This window comes from Carcharhinus amblyrhynchos, chromosome 30 (assembly GCF_965287045.1).
Source record: "Carcharhinus amblyrhynchos chromosome 30, sCarAmb.v2.hapA, whole genome shotgun sequence".
Lineage (NCBI taxonomy): Eukaryota > Metazoa > Chordata > Chondrichthyes > Carcharhiniformes > Carcharhinidae > Carcharhinus > Carcharhinus amblyrhynchos.
This window is the reverse complement of record NC_137353.1, coordinates 20,970,034-20,987,333: the sequence shown is the minus strand read 5'-3', so window position 1 is coordinate 20,987,333 and position 17,300 is coordinate 20,970,034. Positions and strand designations below refer to the sequence as shown.

At 40.5% G+C, this 17,300-nt stretch overlaps 1 protein-coding gene across 2 annotated transcripts in view; it reads right to left on the bottom strand.

Moving 5' to 3' along the window:
- Positions 1-17,300, bottom strand: part of capzb (capping actin protein of muscle Z-line subunit beta) — a 107,950-nt gene that overhangs the window by 77,463 nt on the left and 13,187 nt on the right. For both annotated transcript variants that reach the window (XM_080214897.1, XM_080214898.1), the window contains exon 2: positions 7,658-7,747. In XM_080214897.1, coding sequence (XP_080071023.1) covers positions 7,658-7,747 — 90 coding nt within the window. The remainder of the gene's footprint in view (positions 1-7,657; positions 7,748-17,300) is intronic.

Below are 17,300 nucleotides of genomic sequence, written 5' to 3'. Positions count from 1 at the left end.
GTTGCTGCTAAAATTCAATTTGATTGACTATCCTCCAAATGCAAAATGGGTATTTTACTGTGCCACAGACCCAGCTCAATTTCAGCCTCGGGAGTCTGACAAATTTACTGGAGTTCTATGAGGATGTGTCTAGGGCAGTGGATAGAGGAGAGCCGGTGGATGTGGTCTTTCTGGATTTTCAGAAGGCGTTTGACAAGGTACCTCACAAGAGGTTATTGCAGAAGGTCAGGGGACATGGAGTTGGGGGTAGGGTGTTAGCGTGGATAGAGGATTGGTTGTCAAATAGGAGGCAGAGAGTGGGGGTCAACGGGTGCTATTCGGATTGGCGGTTGGTGACTAGTGGGGTGCCCCAGGGGTCGGTGCTGGGGCCTCAGCTATTTACCATTTATATAGATGATCTGGAGGAGGGAACCGAGTGCAGGGTGTCGAAATTTGCTGATGACACCAAGATTGGGGGAAAGGCAAATTGTGCGGAGGGTGTGGAGAGTCTGCAGAAGGATCTAGATAGGCTGGGCGAATGGGCCAGGAAATGGCAAATGGAATTTAATGTTGGCAAGTGTGAGGTGGTCCACTTTGGTAGGAAGAATGGTAGGAAGGACTATTACTTATGTGGCGAAAAACTGCAGCAGGCGGCGACGGTGCAGAGGGACCTCGGGGTCCTTGTGCATGAGTCGCAAAAACCCAGCTTGCAGGTGCAGCAGGTGGTCAGGAAGGCAAATGGGATGCTGGCCTTCATAGCGAGGGGGATTGAATATAAAAGTAGGGAGGTCTTGCTGCAGCTGTATAGGGCATTGGTGAGGCCGCAGCTGGAGTACTGTGTGCAGTTTTGGGCGCCGCACCTGCGCAAGGATATTTTGGCCCTGGAGGGAGTGCAGAGGAGGTTTACTAGGCTGATACCGGAGTTGAGGGGATTGAGCTATGAGGAGAGGCTGAATAAACTAGGCTTGTACTCGTTAGAGTTTAGAAGAATGAGGGGAGATCTCATTGAGACGTATAAGATGATGAATGGGATGGATAGGATAGAGGTGGAGAGACTCTTCCCGCTCAAAAAAGACAGTAGGACTAGGGGGCACAGCCTCAAGATAAAGGGGAGGCGGTTTAGAACAGAGTTGAGGAGGAACTTCTTCACTCAAAGGGTGGTGAATCTCTGGAATTCTCTGCCCGTTGAAGTGGTGGAGGCTGCCTCGCTAAATATTTTTAAGAAGCGGGTTGATGGGTTCTTGATAAGAGAGGGGATTAAGGGTTATGGGGAGAGGGCGGGAAAGTGGAACTGAGCCACAACAGATCAGCCATGATCTTATTGAATGGCGGGGCAGGCTCGAAGGGCTAGATGGCCTACTCCTGCTCCTATTTCTTATGTTCTTATGTTCTTTATGTCACTGTCTGTGTGGAGTCTGCATGTTCTCTCCGTATCTGTCTGGATTTCCTCTGGGTGCTCTGGTTTCCCCCGACAGTCCAAAGATGTGCAGATCAGGTTGACTGGTTATGCTAAATTGATCTCAGTGTCTGGGGATTAGCAGAGTAAATACGTGGGGCTGTGGGAATAGGGCTTGAACGGAATTGTGGTCAGTGCAGACTCAATGGGCCAAATGGCCTCTTTCTGCACAGTAGGGATTCAATGATTCCTGTGAATGTAGGATTTGGGAGCAGTAGGCCATTCAGCCCTTCAAGCCTATTCCATCCTTCGATAAGATCATGGCTGATTCGGTTGTGATCTTAACTTCACTTTCCTCTCCGCCACCCATAATCACCGATTCCCCCTGTCCATCACAAATCTAACTCTGACACAGCCCCTCACTGCTTTCTGGAAAAAAAACTACTAAAGACCCAAGGGAAAACATTAATCCTCATCTCTGTCTCAAAAGAGAGAACTCTTACTCTTAAACTGAGCCCCCTAGTTCTAGTCTCTAAATTGAGCCATATTCAATTTACAATAGTTGGAATTTAACAAAATCATCATACAAACTGTTGAGACTCAAGAGGCACAATATAACTCATTCTGAATAGCCCTCAGCAGCACAGAATGAGCTGAACATGCATTAGCTCAGCACTGCCCATTTGCTCCAAGGAGCCCCAAGGAGGAAGTTATTTACCTAAATTTGCTAACGACCTGGCTGCTCCTTTGCTGGTGATGCAAGTTTGCAGATACAAATATTCAAGAGCTTTTAATCAGCTTGAATGCAATAGAATGTCATTGCCACTGCTGCTAAGATACTCGCAGCATTTGATCAAGTAGCAACTGCTTGACATTTCTAATAATGTAATATGGCTGAGTTCCTTGTGCCTTTATGGGTGATTGAGTCTGTTCATAGCAGCTGTTCCTTTCCTAGCCAGACTTCTGGTGCAAGGCATGTGGTGTCCTAGTTTCTGTGGGTCAGAGGTATTGCAGTCTGCCAAGTGTCTATTGCAGTAGTGTACAAATATACTTGTAAACCAAGACAGAATACCCATATATGTGTCTATGAAGCCAGTACGATTTGTTGTAATTCTGTGGTTGATTTTCTAAAAACAAAAAAAAATCCACAGCTACGTGCAAGCAATTATCACCTCATTAAATCATAGCTGTGGTGTCAAATTCCATTATTACCCACCATTAACTGCTAGCATGTTATTATAATGGTTAAGTGCTAGGAAATAAGGATCGTCCATAGCTGATTTTTAAGAATCCGAATTGTCATTTCTCTTTTGCCTTCTCGCTAATTCATGTCCGTATAACTGATGCATGCTGCCAAAGATAGTTACTCCAATCCTTGCCATCACTGTGACCCATTCAGTTAGCTTGGATCTAACATAACCGCAAAGGAGCCACATCTACAATCTGGAGAATGTCACCAAATATTAACTTCCTCCACTATCACCCACCAACTCAAATACCCTCTTTCCTACTAGATCCCATCTCTCAATCAATTCTTACCTCCTCTCCTTTCCATATTGGTTCTATTAACCCCATTTTATCCAAAAGGGAGCATGGGCTTGTCACAGACATGACAATAGTAACACTGTCTTTGCCGCATACTCTAATTCTACCAGAAAACAAACCCAGTGCAGATAAATCTTATATTACATATATGTTTACCACACAAGCATTCAGCACTGTAGGGTGCCATACACCGAACATTCTCTTTCAATAAAGTTTTGAGTTCCTCTGTGAATTTCTTGGATAAAGCATGAGTGTAGTCTTGACACAACTGCTCTTTGGTTCTCCATGTATTATCCCCTCCATCTTGCCATCTTCTTTAAAAAGGATTAATTAACAAATGTCATATTAAAGAGATGGCACCAAAATCATCCAATGGATAATGCACATAAATTGTCATGTGCCTAAAACACAGATTATTCAAATAGAAGTCAAATATATAATTTCATGGACTTGAGTCAGAGAATCCCTACATTACAGAAGGAGGCCATTTAGCCGACTGAGTCTGCACCAATAAAAACCTATCCAGGCCCAATCCCCGTAATCCACATATTTACCCTGCTAATCCCCCAACACTAAGGGGCAACATTTTAGCATGGCTAATCAACCTAACCTGCACACTTATGGATCGTTTAGTTACTTTGTTTACTGAACTGTTACTGGCATGAAAATGAATATTAAGCGACTGTTCTGATTACATGTTTAATTAAACAAAAGCTTTAGGTCATCTTCTATAAACCAAAGTAGTGAATGTTAGGACTATCAACGGACTAGTACTGAGCTATGTTTTGTAACTAGATTAGTTACGCAAATCACCATATGGAATTCACAATAAAAAGGTAGAGATCTTCCTGATCTGGTATTTGTGACAATCAAATTCTTTTGATCTTGCTCGTGTGTATTGCACAAAGCACCAAAAAATTACCTACCACAGGTATATGATTCCTTTGTACTCTGAGTGCAAACGGTTTACATATCAAACAGTATAATCAGCCAGTTTTATGGGCGAGTAGAAATCATTTGAATATGTTTCCTATTTAAGAACTTTACAAAATGCCTCCTAAGTACTCCAACTCCACCAAGCTGCCACAACTCCAACTTCTGCAGCCAGGATTTTATTGCATCAATGCACTAACTGCGAGCAGTTATTCTTCAAGTAGTATCTGCTCCTTGGTCTGGGTTAGAATAGTGCTTCTTTTTGTGACTGAAACTTCATCTCTTTCTAAACTCAAGGTTAGAAAGCCTGTGTCAAACTCATGAAACTTATACCCTCATTCTTGTCTAAAAATCCCTCAACCTCATCCCATCTCATCTGGTGTGCATACTCTGATCTTATATCTGCTTCTTCTCCCTTTACCTGATTCATGGCAAAGCGTTAAGCTGCCAAGACTTGTTCTCTGTAACAACCTAATGAAACCTATCTACTTCATTCAGTTTTAAAAACTTTTGTAAAACTGCCTTTCATACCAAGCTCAGTCACCCTTTTTAATCACTCCCTTGGTGTTTCAATGTCCATTGTAATATGTAACCCTGTTGTAAAGTACTTTGGGAGATTTATGTTAAAGATGCTATGACAAATCTATGCTTTTGTAGTAAGCTTAGCCTTCCAAGTCCTAAAATTGATTATTCAAATCCTAAAAGGCTGAACAAACTTCAAAATTCTTCAGTTGTGCTAAAAGCCTTGCTGTGAACATGTCACCAGGAAGGATCCTGACATTTAGGGTGGAATTTAATCCACCTGTTGTAGTGGAATGCATGGCAGCCATACCCACTAAATGACGCAGGAGGCTGCACATTCGTTGCCAATGCTAAGAAAGTCACCCACAATCAAGTTGACAGCAGTTAGGGGCGGATGCATGCAACTCACCTGCTTGGGCCTGGGATGTCTATTAGGCCCACTGACAAGCCATTTGACACCAATTTCCCTGAGGTCACTGGAATTCACTGATGGTTCAAGGATTAAATGGGAGTTATACAACACTTGCATGCCTCCAAAAGGCTGCCCAACAGCCTGTAGGTTTGTGTGCAGGTGGTGGTGGTGGTGGAGGTGGAGGTGAGGGTGGGGAATGCCATCTCCTTACTGAGGTGCACAGTGACCAACTGGGGGACAATGGAAAGGGGAGGAAGGACACATTGAAAGTCAACATCTCCCTCTCCAAACACCTCATCCTGTCCAACAACCCCCAATTCACCCCTGTGACCCGCATCCAGGAATCGAGCAGTGATCCTGGTGAGGTTCCAGGAGGATTACTGGCACCAGCCACTGTTTCCAGTGGTACTGCCAGCCTAAATCCTAGGGAAGGCTGAAGGCTGAGTAGTTTTGCTGGGCCTCTCTCACAGAAGTGATGAGGGGGTTTCCATTGATTTAGCAACTGACTGACAAGTCACCCATCATCTAGATTAAATCCAAGCCTTGTACAGATCTTAACTGTAAATTGGCATGGACCATGGAAAGACCGTCACAATCATCTCAGGGGAGATGGTAATGAAGTGATATCGTCACTGGACTAGTAATCCAGGAGCCAGGCTAACGTTCTGGGGACAAGAGTTCAAATCTCCTCATATCAGCTGGTGGGATTTAAAATTCATAATGAAATCCAGAATTGAAAACTAATTTGTAATGGTGTCCATGAAATATTACTGATTGTTGTAAAAACATATCCAGTTTACAAATGTTCTTTAGCAATAGAAATCTGTCATTCTTACTTGATGCGAGTCCAGATCCACAGTATTTTAACTGCCCTCTGAAAAAGCTTAGCAAGCCATTCACCTCAAGGGCAATTGCCAGCATTGCCCACATCCCATTAAAGAATAAAGAAAACTTCAAAAAAAATCTTGATAGGCCAAAAGTGACAAGGCCAATCTAGACTTCTGCCACCGTGTGTGAAAATGTGTTTCTGAATTACTCCCAAATCATCAAGCTGTAACTTTAAGATTATGTATCAGGTTCTGGATTCTTCCAATAGAGAAAATAGTTTTTCTGTACCTGTACCTTTCTTTTGCTCTTTATTTTGATAAGTCTGTTAGCTCACCACCCAACCTTTTAAACTCAAGGGACTATGAAACAATTTTATGCAACCTGTCCTCAAACACTGCCCTTCAAGCACATGCATCATACTGCTTCTGCTTCATGCATCATTCCTGAAGTTCTCTGTCCAAACTGAACCCAGTACACTAGGTGGTGCCCAAGTCCCTACTATCAGTTCCTCACTCAAATTCTAAACCCCCCCCCCCCCCGTGATGAAGGCAACATTCCATTAGCCATTTTTATTATTCTTTATTAATTTTTATTAGTATTTTTAAAGTTTACTTATTAGTCGCAAGTAAGGCTTACATTAACACTGCAATGAAGTTACTGTGAAATTCCCATAGTCGCCACATTCCAGCGCCTGTTTGGGTCAATGCACCTAACTAGACTGTGGGAGGAAATGGGAGCACCCAGAGGAAATCCACATAGACATGGGGAGAACGTGCAAATTCCACACAGACAGTGACCCAAGATGAGAATTGAACCCTGGTCCCTGGCGCTATGAGGCAGCAGTGCTAACCACTGTGCCTCTCTGGACTACAATATCACACATGGCTATTGACTAATAACTGTAGCAGGACTATAATTGTCACAGGCCTACTGATAACAGGAGAAAAACTATAAAGATTCCAACAAAAGCAAAGATCTGGCACAGAGCTAAGTGGAGGAGGGTCATTTTTCTGGGTTGCAATTACCTTTGATATAATGTGCATGAAGATGACAGATTATCCTAGATATGAAAAATCAAAAGTATTTGGGTTATTTTATCCTGAAGTTACAACTTGATGAAACACAGATGAATGGGTTTTCATAAAAGTTCTTGTAAAGCCTTTTAAAATGAAACGGAACCTTTGAAAAGTTGATACACGAACAACGATTAAGAAAAACAGGGATTTCAAAACAGATACAATTCAATTCAGTGGCAAGCAAACAAAAGAAAATATTTTAAGACACTCCAAATGAAAATGAGTTGAATATTAATACTAACATAAACCACTGCAGAATAAAATGAAACTAAAAATGGGGAGGACTCAAAACAGGAAAAGGTATTTCTGCTTTACTGACCAATTAATTATGGCATCTAGTTCCAGCGCTACAATTAGTTTCTGATCATATCAAGTGTGAAAACAGAATTCTTGATTCAGTATCATGTTTGGAAAACAAGCAGTTGGACATTATAGTGGCAATTAGGCAACAGAAAGCAAGATTGTTTTAATCTGATGTGTGGAAAACTGGGTTACTGTTTAAACAAGTTACAGCGAATGTGATGACACCAGATTAATTATACCAATTTCTGGAAAATGAAAGTTTGAATAAGCATTGCAATAAAGCTGTTTATAAATCAAAACACCACACAATGTTGGAGCACAAGTAAACGTGCAGATTAGATTTTATTATGGCTGCCAAATCTGGCAAGTTTATTTCGGCATACAAAACAGAGACACACAGGTTAGTCAACACCTTTAAAATTTGAATGAAGAACCCAGATCCAAAGTTACCTGTCATAACTTGCTGTTCTTCCCCTTCCTACCCTCCCTGCCTCCAACTAGAGATGCTGACAGGCATGTTGTGTATCTGCTTTTATTTCACCTGCATCTGAAGTTCTTTTCTTATTTAACATTGACTACCTGCTGGCCGTGCAAAGCGCACAAGGTAGGAACTGGCATTACTGAACCCAAATCAAGTGGTCAATATTTTCAAACAGGACTTACCAAATCAATCAGATCACTGAGGTTCTTCTCAATTTGCTGAGGAGGAAGGCGCCTCATCAAATCCAAGGCACAATCCAGTTGTTGTTCAGTCTAGGGAAAGGATGAGATAATGTCAATAATAATGAAATCTGCATTTATGCTGCAAAACATGGAACAAAAAAACAATTAGTTGCCCTGCAAGTTCAAACTGTCCAAGCGGTATTATCGCTAGACTATTCATCCAGAAACTCAGCTGAGGGGACCCGGGTTTGAATTCCACCATAGCAGATGGTGGAATTTGAATTCAATAAAAAATATCTAGAATTAAGAATCCACTGATGACCATGAAACCATTGTCGATTGTTGGAAAATCCCATCGGTTCACTAATACCTTTTAGGGAAGGAAATCTGCCATCCTTACCTAGTCTGGCCTGCATGCGACTCCAGAGCCACAGCAATGTGGTTGACTCTCAACTGCCCTCAAACTAGGGATGGGCAATAAATACTGACCAGCCAGGGACACCCATGTCCCACGAATCAATAAAACAATCTGAACAATTCCATTCCACAGATAGATATCCATTTTCATAACATTTCTGTAGATTGTTCTGCTATCACCTGTACCTATCCTTATAGCTCTCAATACAATCAAATGGTCATAATTATTAACTAATCAATAAAGTGCTCCTTCAATGTCACAAGGTGAAAAACTGGAACTTCCTCCTTAACAGCACTGGCAGCGTAACCACATTACAGGGACTGCAGTAGCTCAAGAAGACAGCTCACCTTCTTTGAAGGCAATTATAGATGGGCAACAAATGTTGGCCAGCTCACATTCCAAGAATGAATAATAAAAATCACAGAAACACGAGTGCACTGATACTATTTCAATATGAGTAATTAATATTAAATATTAATTCAATATTTCAAGAGAAGAAAGGATCATAAATGCTTTGAATGATTTTAATTTCTCTCTTTCCATATGTGTGGCCATGGTCATAGCAATGTAGACAAATCTATAATTATGTAGTGACAAACGCAACACAAAAGTAGGGAGGTAAGATTAAACTGAGTGACGACAGACAAGAATGTCAGATGTGACCAAGCTCTTCAAATGTCTAATCTGACATCAAGAGAGCTTTTACTGTCCCCATGGATTTGTCTTAGGCAAAATGTTTGGCAGATATTTTTAAAAAGATGTAAATGATACAGATAAAGGAAATGCAATAGATGGAGTAAATACTGTGGATGAATGATCCACTTTCTGACTCCACAAAGCCACCCCATCACTCTCAAGGCACAAATCCAAAGTGCAGTGGAACATTTTCCACTTGCTGCAATGGGTGCAGCAACTGCATGCAAGAATATTAACACCATCCAAAACAAAGCAGTCCCCTTAATCGATAGCCCACACAAAGCATAAAGATCCAAGTTAATTCCCTCCATGGCACACCATGGCTGCAGTGTCCCTACTGGTACACCATGGCTGCAGTGTACACCAAGTATAGCACACATTGCAACAATTTATTAAGTTTTCTTCCACAGCACCTCCCATATCTGCGGCTTCAATTGCCCAGAAGGACAAGGGCAACACGTGCATGGGAACATCAGCACCTGCAAGTTCCCTTTAAATCACACACCATCCAGACCTGGACATATAATATATAAACTGTTCCTATATAATTGCAAGGTCAAAATCCTGGATCTCAATACCCAATATCATTGTGCGAGCACCTCGATCACCTGAACTCCCCCATCACCAACTACACAAAGGCAATGCGAGACAGGCAATAAACGCTGGCCTTGCTAGCCACTTCTATATCACAATAATATATATTTTTTAAAGTACAATATAATTTCAGAAGGAGTTCAGTAAGATATTATTGTTACAAATGGCCTTTATAAGACAGTTATGTTTCAATTCAAGATGGAATGGTGTAGTTTGGAAGGCGAAGGAAGGAAAAAAAAGGGACCTCCCAAAAGGATTTGCCCAAAACATGTCCATGTGACCTCATAGTAAGTCTGCCCAGAGACAAGCCCATATGAGCTGATTGCCATGGGGACAGGGCCCAAGTCAAAGCTTATGAAAAAGAAGGGGCCCATTTTAACACCTGGACACAAAAAAAGACAGCACTGGCCTTATTGCTGCCTTGGCTCTCTAGAGGCTGTCAGACCAAAACTTTTGAGAAGACGATTCATAAACAGGGACTGCTTTACGAGGCAGAAGGAAAACACTGCTTTTCGATTAATCACCTAGTGGAAGGCTGATGAGGATGTAACTTGAGGGAACAAGGGGTTAAAGACCACATAATCGTCAGAAGGCACCTTGCAACAGGAAATCCATTTGATAATGCTCAGAGTTGAATGAAGGGGTCTTTGTTTAACAGGATTTTTGAAGATTCACCCTGGTGAAACAGGGAGGAGAGATCCTGTTAAAAGGTGAGACCAGCTTTGGCCTTTAATCACAATGCAGCATCTCTACAGAGAGTGCAGTATAATGAATAAACAAACCATGAATATTTCAGTAGTGTTAGGAAGTTACTGCTGCAATTTTGTACATCAGTGGCCAGCTAAATAATGTTTAATCTAAATTAATTTAAGTGTTTGTGTTACAGTAGAAGTCTTAAAACTTAATTTATGTGATCCTTCAAATCGGTCACTGTGAAATTCATATCTATTTTAAAGGTTGTTACAGGAATGATGATGTCATACAGGAAGCATATAAAAAATGCAATGGCGTGGATAACAAGTTGGTTAACTGACAGGAAGCAAAGTATCACTGGCTGTTGCTTAATTTTAAGAGTCAAAAAACGGTATACCTTAGGAATAAGTGCTGGGTCCATTTTGCTTAAAGTATAAACAGATGATTCAGCACTGGGCATAGGAAGCATAATGTCAAACTGTGCTGATGAAGATAGAAAATCTCAGGCCAACTAAAGACTGCAAAGACTATGACCATGTAACACATTTTGGAAGGAAAATAAACGATTCTTTAATAAAATAATTATTTAATTTTCAGTTATTTTTGTTATGATAGGAGTCAGAATATAGGCAGTGATACCACAAAATTATTGAACAGAATCACATGATCTGAAGTATTGGTATTATTTCAACGCATATTATAGAAATATAACATATTTTGTACACACTCCACAAAATTGCTACTCCTGCTCCCAGCATTGTCAAAAGACATAAGCTGAAAGGATGCCACAAGGATAGACTCATATCAGAGTACTGCATCTAATGGTTCAGATTACAATAAATGGCAATACATTGTCTGTCAAAAAACTTTGCATGTGAGGCTTCAAAAGCAACTTAAAAACTGATTGAGCAGTGAACACAATCTCTGGAATGCTAAACATGCTATGGCCTGTACTACAGCAATGACGCACACATGATCTGTTCCAGGTGTGCGACTGAATCTTGATCCCAACAGAAAAAGTGGATCATTTAGATAAACATAATTATTTAGGACATTCCATGCTCTTTAAGTTGAGCCCTGAATTGAGCCAAATTGAAAAACGTAATGGATAATAACTGTCCTGAGGCATAGCTGCAGTTATCTAATTCATTTCCTGTCCCACAAAGTAATTTCATACATAAATCCCATTATATTCCCTTTCCAAACAAACTTCAGCGGAATCTTTCATCAGGAAAAAGTATGAATGCAGACTGAACCATGCCCGTGGACTATGAGGATTAATCAAAATCCACACAATATGTTTCCCAATAATCTGATTTTTTATTTATGTGGAAAAGTATGAAGCAAACATTTCAAGCAATTACATGAAAGACAGGTGGGAGTCGCAGTCACTTCTGGTTACCTGGAGATCAGCCTAGCTGCTACATATATAACAAAATATTGATCAGTAAACTGATAATGTAGTTAATGAAAAGTAATTAGCCTGAGTCCCAATTAAATATACTGCAGCTGGCAATTCATAATGTTTGATGTGAACTGATACAAATCAGCAGACTAGGTCACAGAACAAAATCTACTGAATTGTGACATAGTTGCTATGTATACCAAAATCAGAAAGCTTGCGGTAAACTGCTTTGCCTAAGTGTACTAAATAGCCATATATAAACTTTGAAATAATCAATTTAAACAAATTAAGATCAACTTCAAAAACTGCACTAGCTTACACAACTGCTGCCATTGTTGCAGCTAGAAAGCAGCATCAACCACAAGACTTTGAAAGGAAATCTTAAACCTAGATTCATGCCCGAGGGAAAGAAATATAGTCAAGACTTGCTTACACATGCAAAACAACGTGCAGTTTTTCAAGCTTAACTCTGTGCATTTTCCTTAACCCATTTCATATGCAGGACTCAGCAGCTGTTTTGCAGCATTACCAACTGAATTTTGCTCAAAACTATTCTGACAAATTTGCAAAACCATTTTGAGACTTTGACTTGCCGAACGTCCTATTCTGAGTCACAACCAGCAGTCACATCCTCTCCAGTTTGTCGCAGGTGGCATTTTCCGCAGAACAAGTCTAAGTACAAGGCACCATTACACCAGAGCAATCACTCAACCATTATTTGGCCTAGAAATTGCACCTAGATTTTAAATATGTAGACATTTGCTACTTTTCCAGAGATTCAAACGATGTTGTGGATTATCAAAACAACGAAGTTTTGAATTCTAACCACAATGTCTCTCATAAAGCCAATCACAATACTGGCACAAACCTCCAGTATGGTTTAAGTAGGCCTGCAGAAAGCCATATTAGCCAAGACTGAACAATGCATAAAGAGCATTTCAAATAAATCAATAGGCCAATTGAAGCATGATCCTTAACCAAACAAGGACAAAAAAATGAACTCAGTAAATCTGCTCTTCTGAGAAGATCACAGCACAATGTCAAACAACCACGAAATCTATAATTGTATCAGCAACATCTCAGCCTCCACCTTTAAATTCTTATTGCCGTCTCAGAAACTGAACACACACTTCAGATAAATAACTCAAGAATTGACTCAAATGCATTTGGTATTAAATCTTTTGCAGTTGCATTAAAAGTATTTTCTCCATTGAATTTTAGCCAGCACAATTAAGTAAATTACAACCACAAAAATCATTTTAAAAATTCTAACTTTAGTGGAGCAGTTTTAAAAACTCAGCAAAACTAACAATAACATGGGAATTGGAAGGACTGCATTAGTACAAGTACAAATCCTAAAATAGCAACACTAAAGCAAAGCAATTCACCTTCTGATTTTCTGCAGGTAGAAATTATGGAGAAGCATCAAAGGGACAATGAAGCCATTTATAGCAGTAAGCGAGAAGCTATGGAAAAATTGTGTGCTTCAACTCAGAATGGAGTGCATACAAATGAATATATATAATCAATTATTCATTCCCAGAATGTGGGTGTTGCTATTGCGCATCACTAATTCCCTTGTGGAGGTGGCGGTAAGCCACCTTCATGAACCAGTGCAGTTTCTAGGGCGAATGTACTCTCAGTGCTGCTAGGGAGCGATTTCTAGGAACTTGATCCCAACAGCAACATATTTTCAAGTCAGGATAGTGAGAGACTGAGAGGGCAAATTCCAAGTGGTGGTGTTACTACATCCCTCCTGCTCGTGTCGTTCTAGACTGTAAAGGCTTGGGTTTCGATGTCAAAAAAGCCTTGCAAGTTGCTGCAGTGCATATTATAGATGGCACACAATGCAATGATGTCGGTGAAGGGAGGTCATATTGAAAGTAGCCAGTTGGATGCCTATCACGTGGGCTCTTTTGTCTCAGATGGTACTGAGCATCTTGTTGGCACCATATTCACCTGGGCAAGTGGACAGCATTCCACCATACTGCTGACTTTGGTCTTGTAAACAGTGGAAAAGCTCTGGAGAAAGAGGAGGTAAGCCAGTCACCGCAAAATACCCAGCTTCTGGGCTGCTGTTACCATATTGTGCGCGTGGCTGGTCTAGTTAACAAAGAAAATGTATAGCCAATGAGGTCAGTCAACCTATCATTCTAGTGCCAGCTGAATAAATCATGTACAAGCAACCAATGGCCCTCTAATTTTTCTAGGGAGTACGTGGGCAATTTGTTTAAATGTGTAGCCCCTTTATATATCTGTATAGCTGCACATGGTAGTGACTTAAAGGGTTCCATCTTTATATGGCTTATGGGGGAACTTCTCAGTTGCTATACATTCTGAGAGGGAACATTGCTTCAGCTCAGTTTAACTGTATATTGTTCACATTGTGCAGCTCATTACCTCACATGTGGTTTCACTGCTATTACCATAATCTCTCTTTTTCATGCTCAGATCTTCATCTCCCTCCTGCATTGTTTTTACTGCAGTACTTGAAAAGTCCAGGTGTAGTTTTTGAATGGTAATTAGCTGCACTTTAAGAACAAGATGATAAAGAATGAACTTTGAATTTCTTGATGTTTGTTGAGTATAGTTTTATGTCTACTGCCCTGTTGCAGGATTTTCAAAATTCTCATTGGTGAAAAACGATAGCAACAAAACTGCTATTTATATTTGCATTAAGCAACAACAACTCACTCTTTTACACAATTATTTTCTGCCCTGCCCTAAAACAACAAATTGCTGGTTACTTGCTTTTTCCTTTCTCTTCCTTTGATTAAGTTTTCTCATCTTCCCATTTATTTTTCTGAAGGTCAGCTACTCCTGACATTTCTATGCAATATGCCATCCAAGTGGAGCTAAACCCTAACCCAAACATGCTGCAGCAAGTTCTAATATTGTAATTGCTACCATGGCTGAGAACAAGATCAGCACAAGCTAAGAATTCAAACCTATCTGCATGCTTGTTACAAGCTCTGACGAAGAGTCATCCAGGCTCAAAACGTTAGCTCTATTCTCTCCCGACAGGTGCTGTCAGACCTGCTGATATTTCCAGTATTTTGTGTTTCTGTATGCTTATTACCTTCTTTACAAGAAAATGGTAGCATAGCAATTATATTATTAGAACCATAACCCAGAGGCCAAATCAGATGCACACAACCAGCAGAAAAAGATGTATGAAGCTGCTGGAATCGAAAATTAGGAAAATGCAGTACTAAATCCAGAATTAGAGCCGTGAACATCTAGAAAAGAACGTGGATTGGAAGACGACTGCTATCAATGCTGGAATGAAGAACACCTCGTCCAGAAGTAAACTGACCTGGTATCGCTCTCGTCTGTAATCCTTCAAAGGATGCAGATACATATGATAATTAAATAGACTGGGATCCGATATTTCCATTATTTGTGACCAGACAAATCTAAAATTACATCCCTGTGACATCACATCTGCACACATATAACATAATACAAACACACACTAAACAGGCAGACAAGAATAATTGCTGCTGCCAACAATATTACTTCTGCTTCTACCCAAACTGAGATTTACTAATTTAGCAAGATTGCACAGTGAAACTGGACCATCCTTGTTCGTATAGCTCTGATGTGGAAACATTATCTCTAAACAACTGCACCCTTCAAAGGCAAAGATTTACACCTGTTGGGACTCTTGACCAAAAAGGATCTTGATTAAGAGTGGGTTTACCACTGACTGCTGCTGTAAAGTCCACACAAAATTATGAACCCTTCTTCTACAATATTACAACATCTCCAGAACCTAACACAACACTCAAGGTCAAAGATAGGCCACTTTGATAAAAGAGCAAGGGTCACTTCAGTTATGAAGCTGTACCACAATATAAGCAACACAACCTGGAGGAGGAATGAAGTAAACTGAGAAGAAGCAACCCAAGATATTCACTTGCTGAACAAGTTTACAATATCATAACATCCATTTCCAATCTTTCCTGAGTCTATCCGCTGTTGAAACCCTCATTCAAGATTTTATCTCAATACCACCCGCTTGCTTTCCTTGCTGGCTCCCCAGCTACATAAATCTTGAGTTCACCCAAAGTTTTGCTGACGCATCCCAACCTGTAAAGGTCCTGTTCAGCCATCATGTGATTGGCAACAAAGATTGGCTCCCAATCCACCAACTCCTCAAATTTAAAATTCTCATTCTAATGCCCAAATGGTTCTATGCCCTCACCCTTTTCAACTGTATAACCTCCTCCAGCATTACGAGGGTGGAACGGTGGCACAATGCTGCCTCACAGCAGCTAGGACTTGGATTCCCGCCTTGGGTCACTGTCTGTTGGAGTTTGCATATTCTCTTTGTGTCTGCGTGAGTTTGCTCTGGGGGCTCCGTTTTCCTCCCACAATCCAAAGATGTGCGGGTTAGGTCGATTGGCTGCGCTAAATTGCTCCTTAATGTCAGGGGGACTAGCCAAGGTAGATACCTGGGATTATGGGGATAGGGCTTGGGTGAGATTGTAGGCAGTGCGGGTTCAATGAACCGAAAGGCATCCTTCTGCACTATAGGATTCTATGATTACAACCGTCACTGAAGTCTACATTCCTCCACTTCCATCTTTGTGTGGTTCTCTAACATTCCCTTGGCACCACCTTTATGGCCGTACTTTTAGCTGTCGTCTCAGTCCTAAACTCTGGAATTCCATCCATAAACCTCACCATCTCTCCAAATCGATTTCCTCCTTTAAAATGCCCCTGAAAACCTCTCTCTGATCAAGCACATGGTCATCTGCTGAAGCCTCCTCATGCAGCCCAATGTCAGATAGAATACTCTTGTTAAGGGCCTCAAGAATTTCTACTACACAGAAGGCGTTTTATAAATGCAAGTTAACACCTGCCCAATTCTGACAGTCTAATTACCTGATGAAAGATCAGAGATATATTTTAGCAACCCCTTGGATAACTGGGTCTCCTGGAATAGGGCTGCAAATATTCTACAGGTGAGGCCAAATCCATTCTTGCTTCACACAGCATACTGCATTTAATAATAAACTGTCAGAGTGGAGGAATTATAATAGATGTGAAACTTGAGTAATGAAGTGTTTTTCTTGCTTCTTACTGAGACTAGCATTCCTTTGAGGAGGTTTGGGGCAGGTAACAAAAAAATCTACAGCTATTCTTCCTACCAGTAGTGAAACCAAATCTATGTAAAAGATTGATACATCTGTGACCTCAATTTCACAAGCTATCTTTTACGCAAACATTGCAACTATACAGAATTTATGATGTTGGCAGAAATTAAAAATCTAAGTTAAATGAGGAATTAAATCATACTAACCTTCTCACCAGTTCAAATATTTTGGAGTGAAAAGCATGAAATGCTCCAACTGATTGATGCGTTTTCTTAGCCAGACTAATTTTTTTAAAAATTAAATCAAATTGTCACAGCTCCCCTGCTCAAACACAAATTCTAAGGAATCAGAAGCTATCATACAGAGGTCCCTGGAAAGTACATGGATCTGGTATGATTCCAGAGCACGTATCCCACAAATGCAGTATGGTAATATCTTTAAGCCTGTTATGAAATACTGATATCACAATAGGCTGACTTCACCACAGGTGGAAAAAAAAAGCACATAGCTTTGTGACATATTGGGTGTAATAATACAGAAATGGCCTTAAATCCTGCCTAACACCATCCCTCCAGTGCAAATGAAGACTTGAATTTATGCCATCCTCATCTATAAAGCTTGGTACCAAATCAAGCAGTGTACCTATCCTCAGAGAGAGAACAACTCCTATATGTATTTTTAAACCTTGCTCTTTGAATAGTTTAACATTTAGGCAATGTTATATTTTTAAAAATT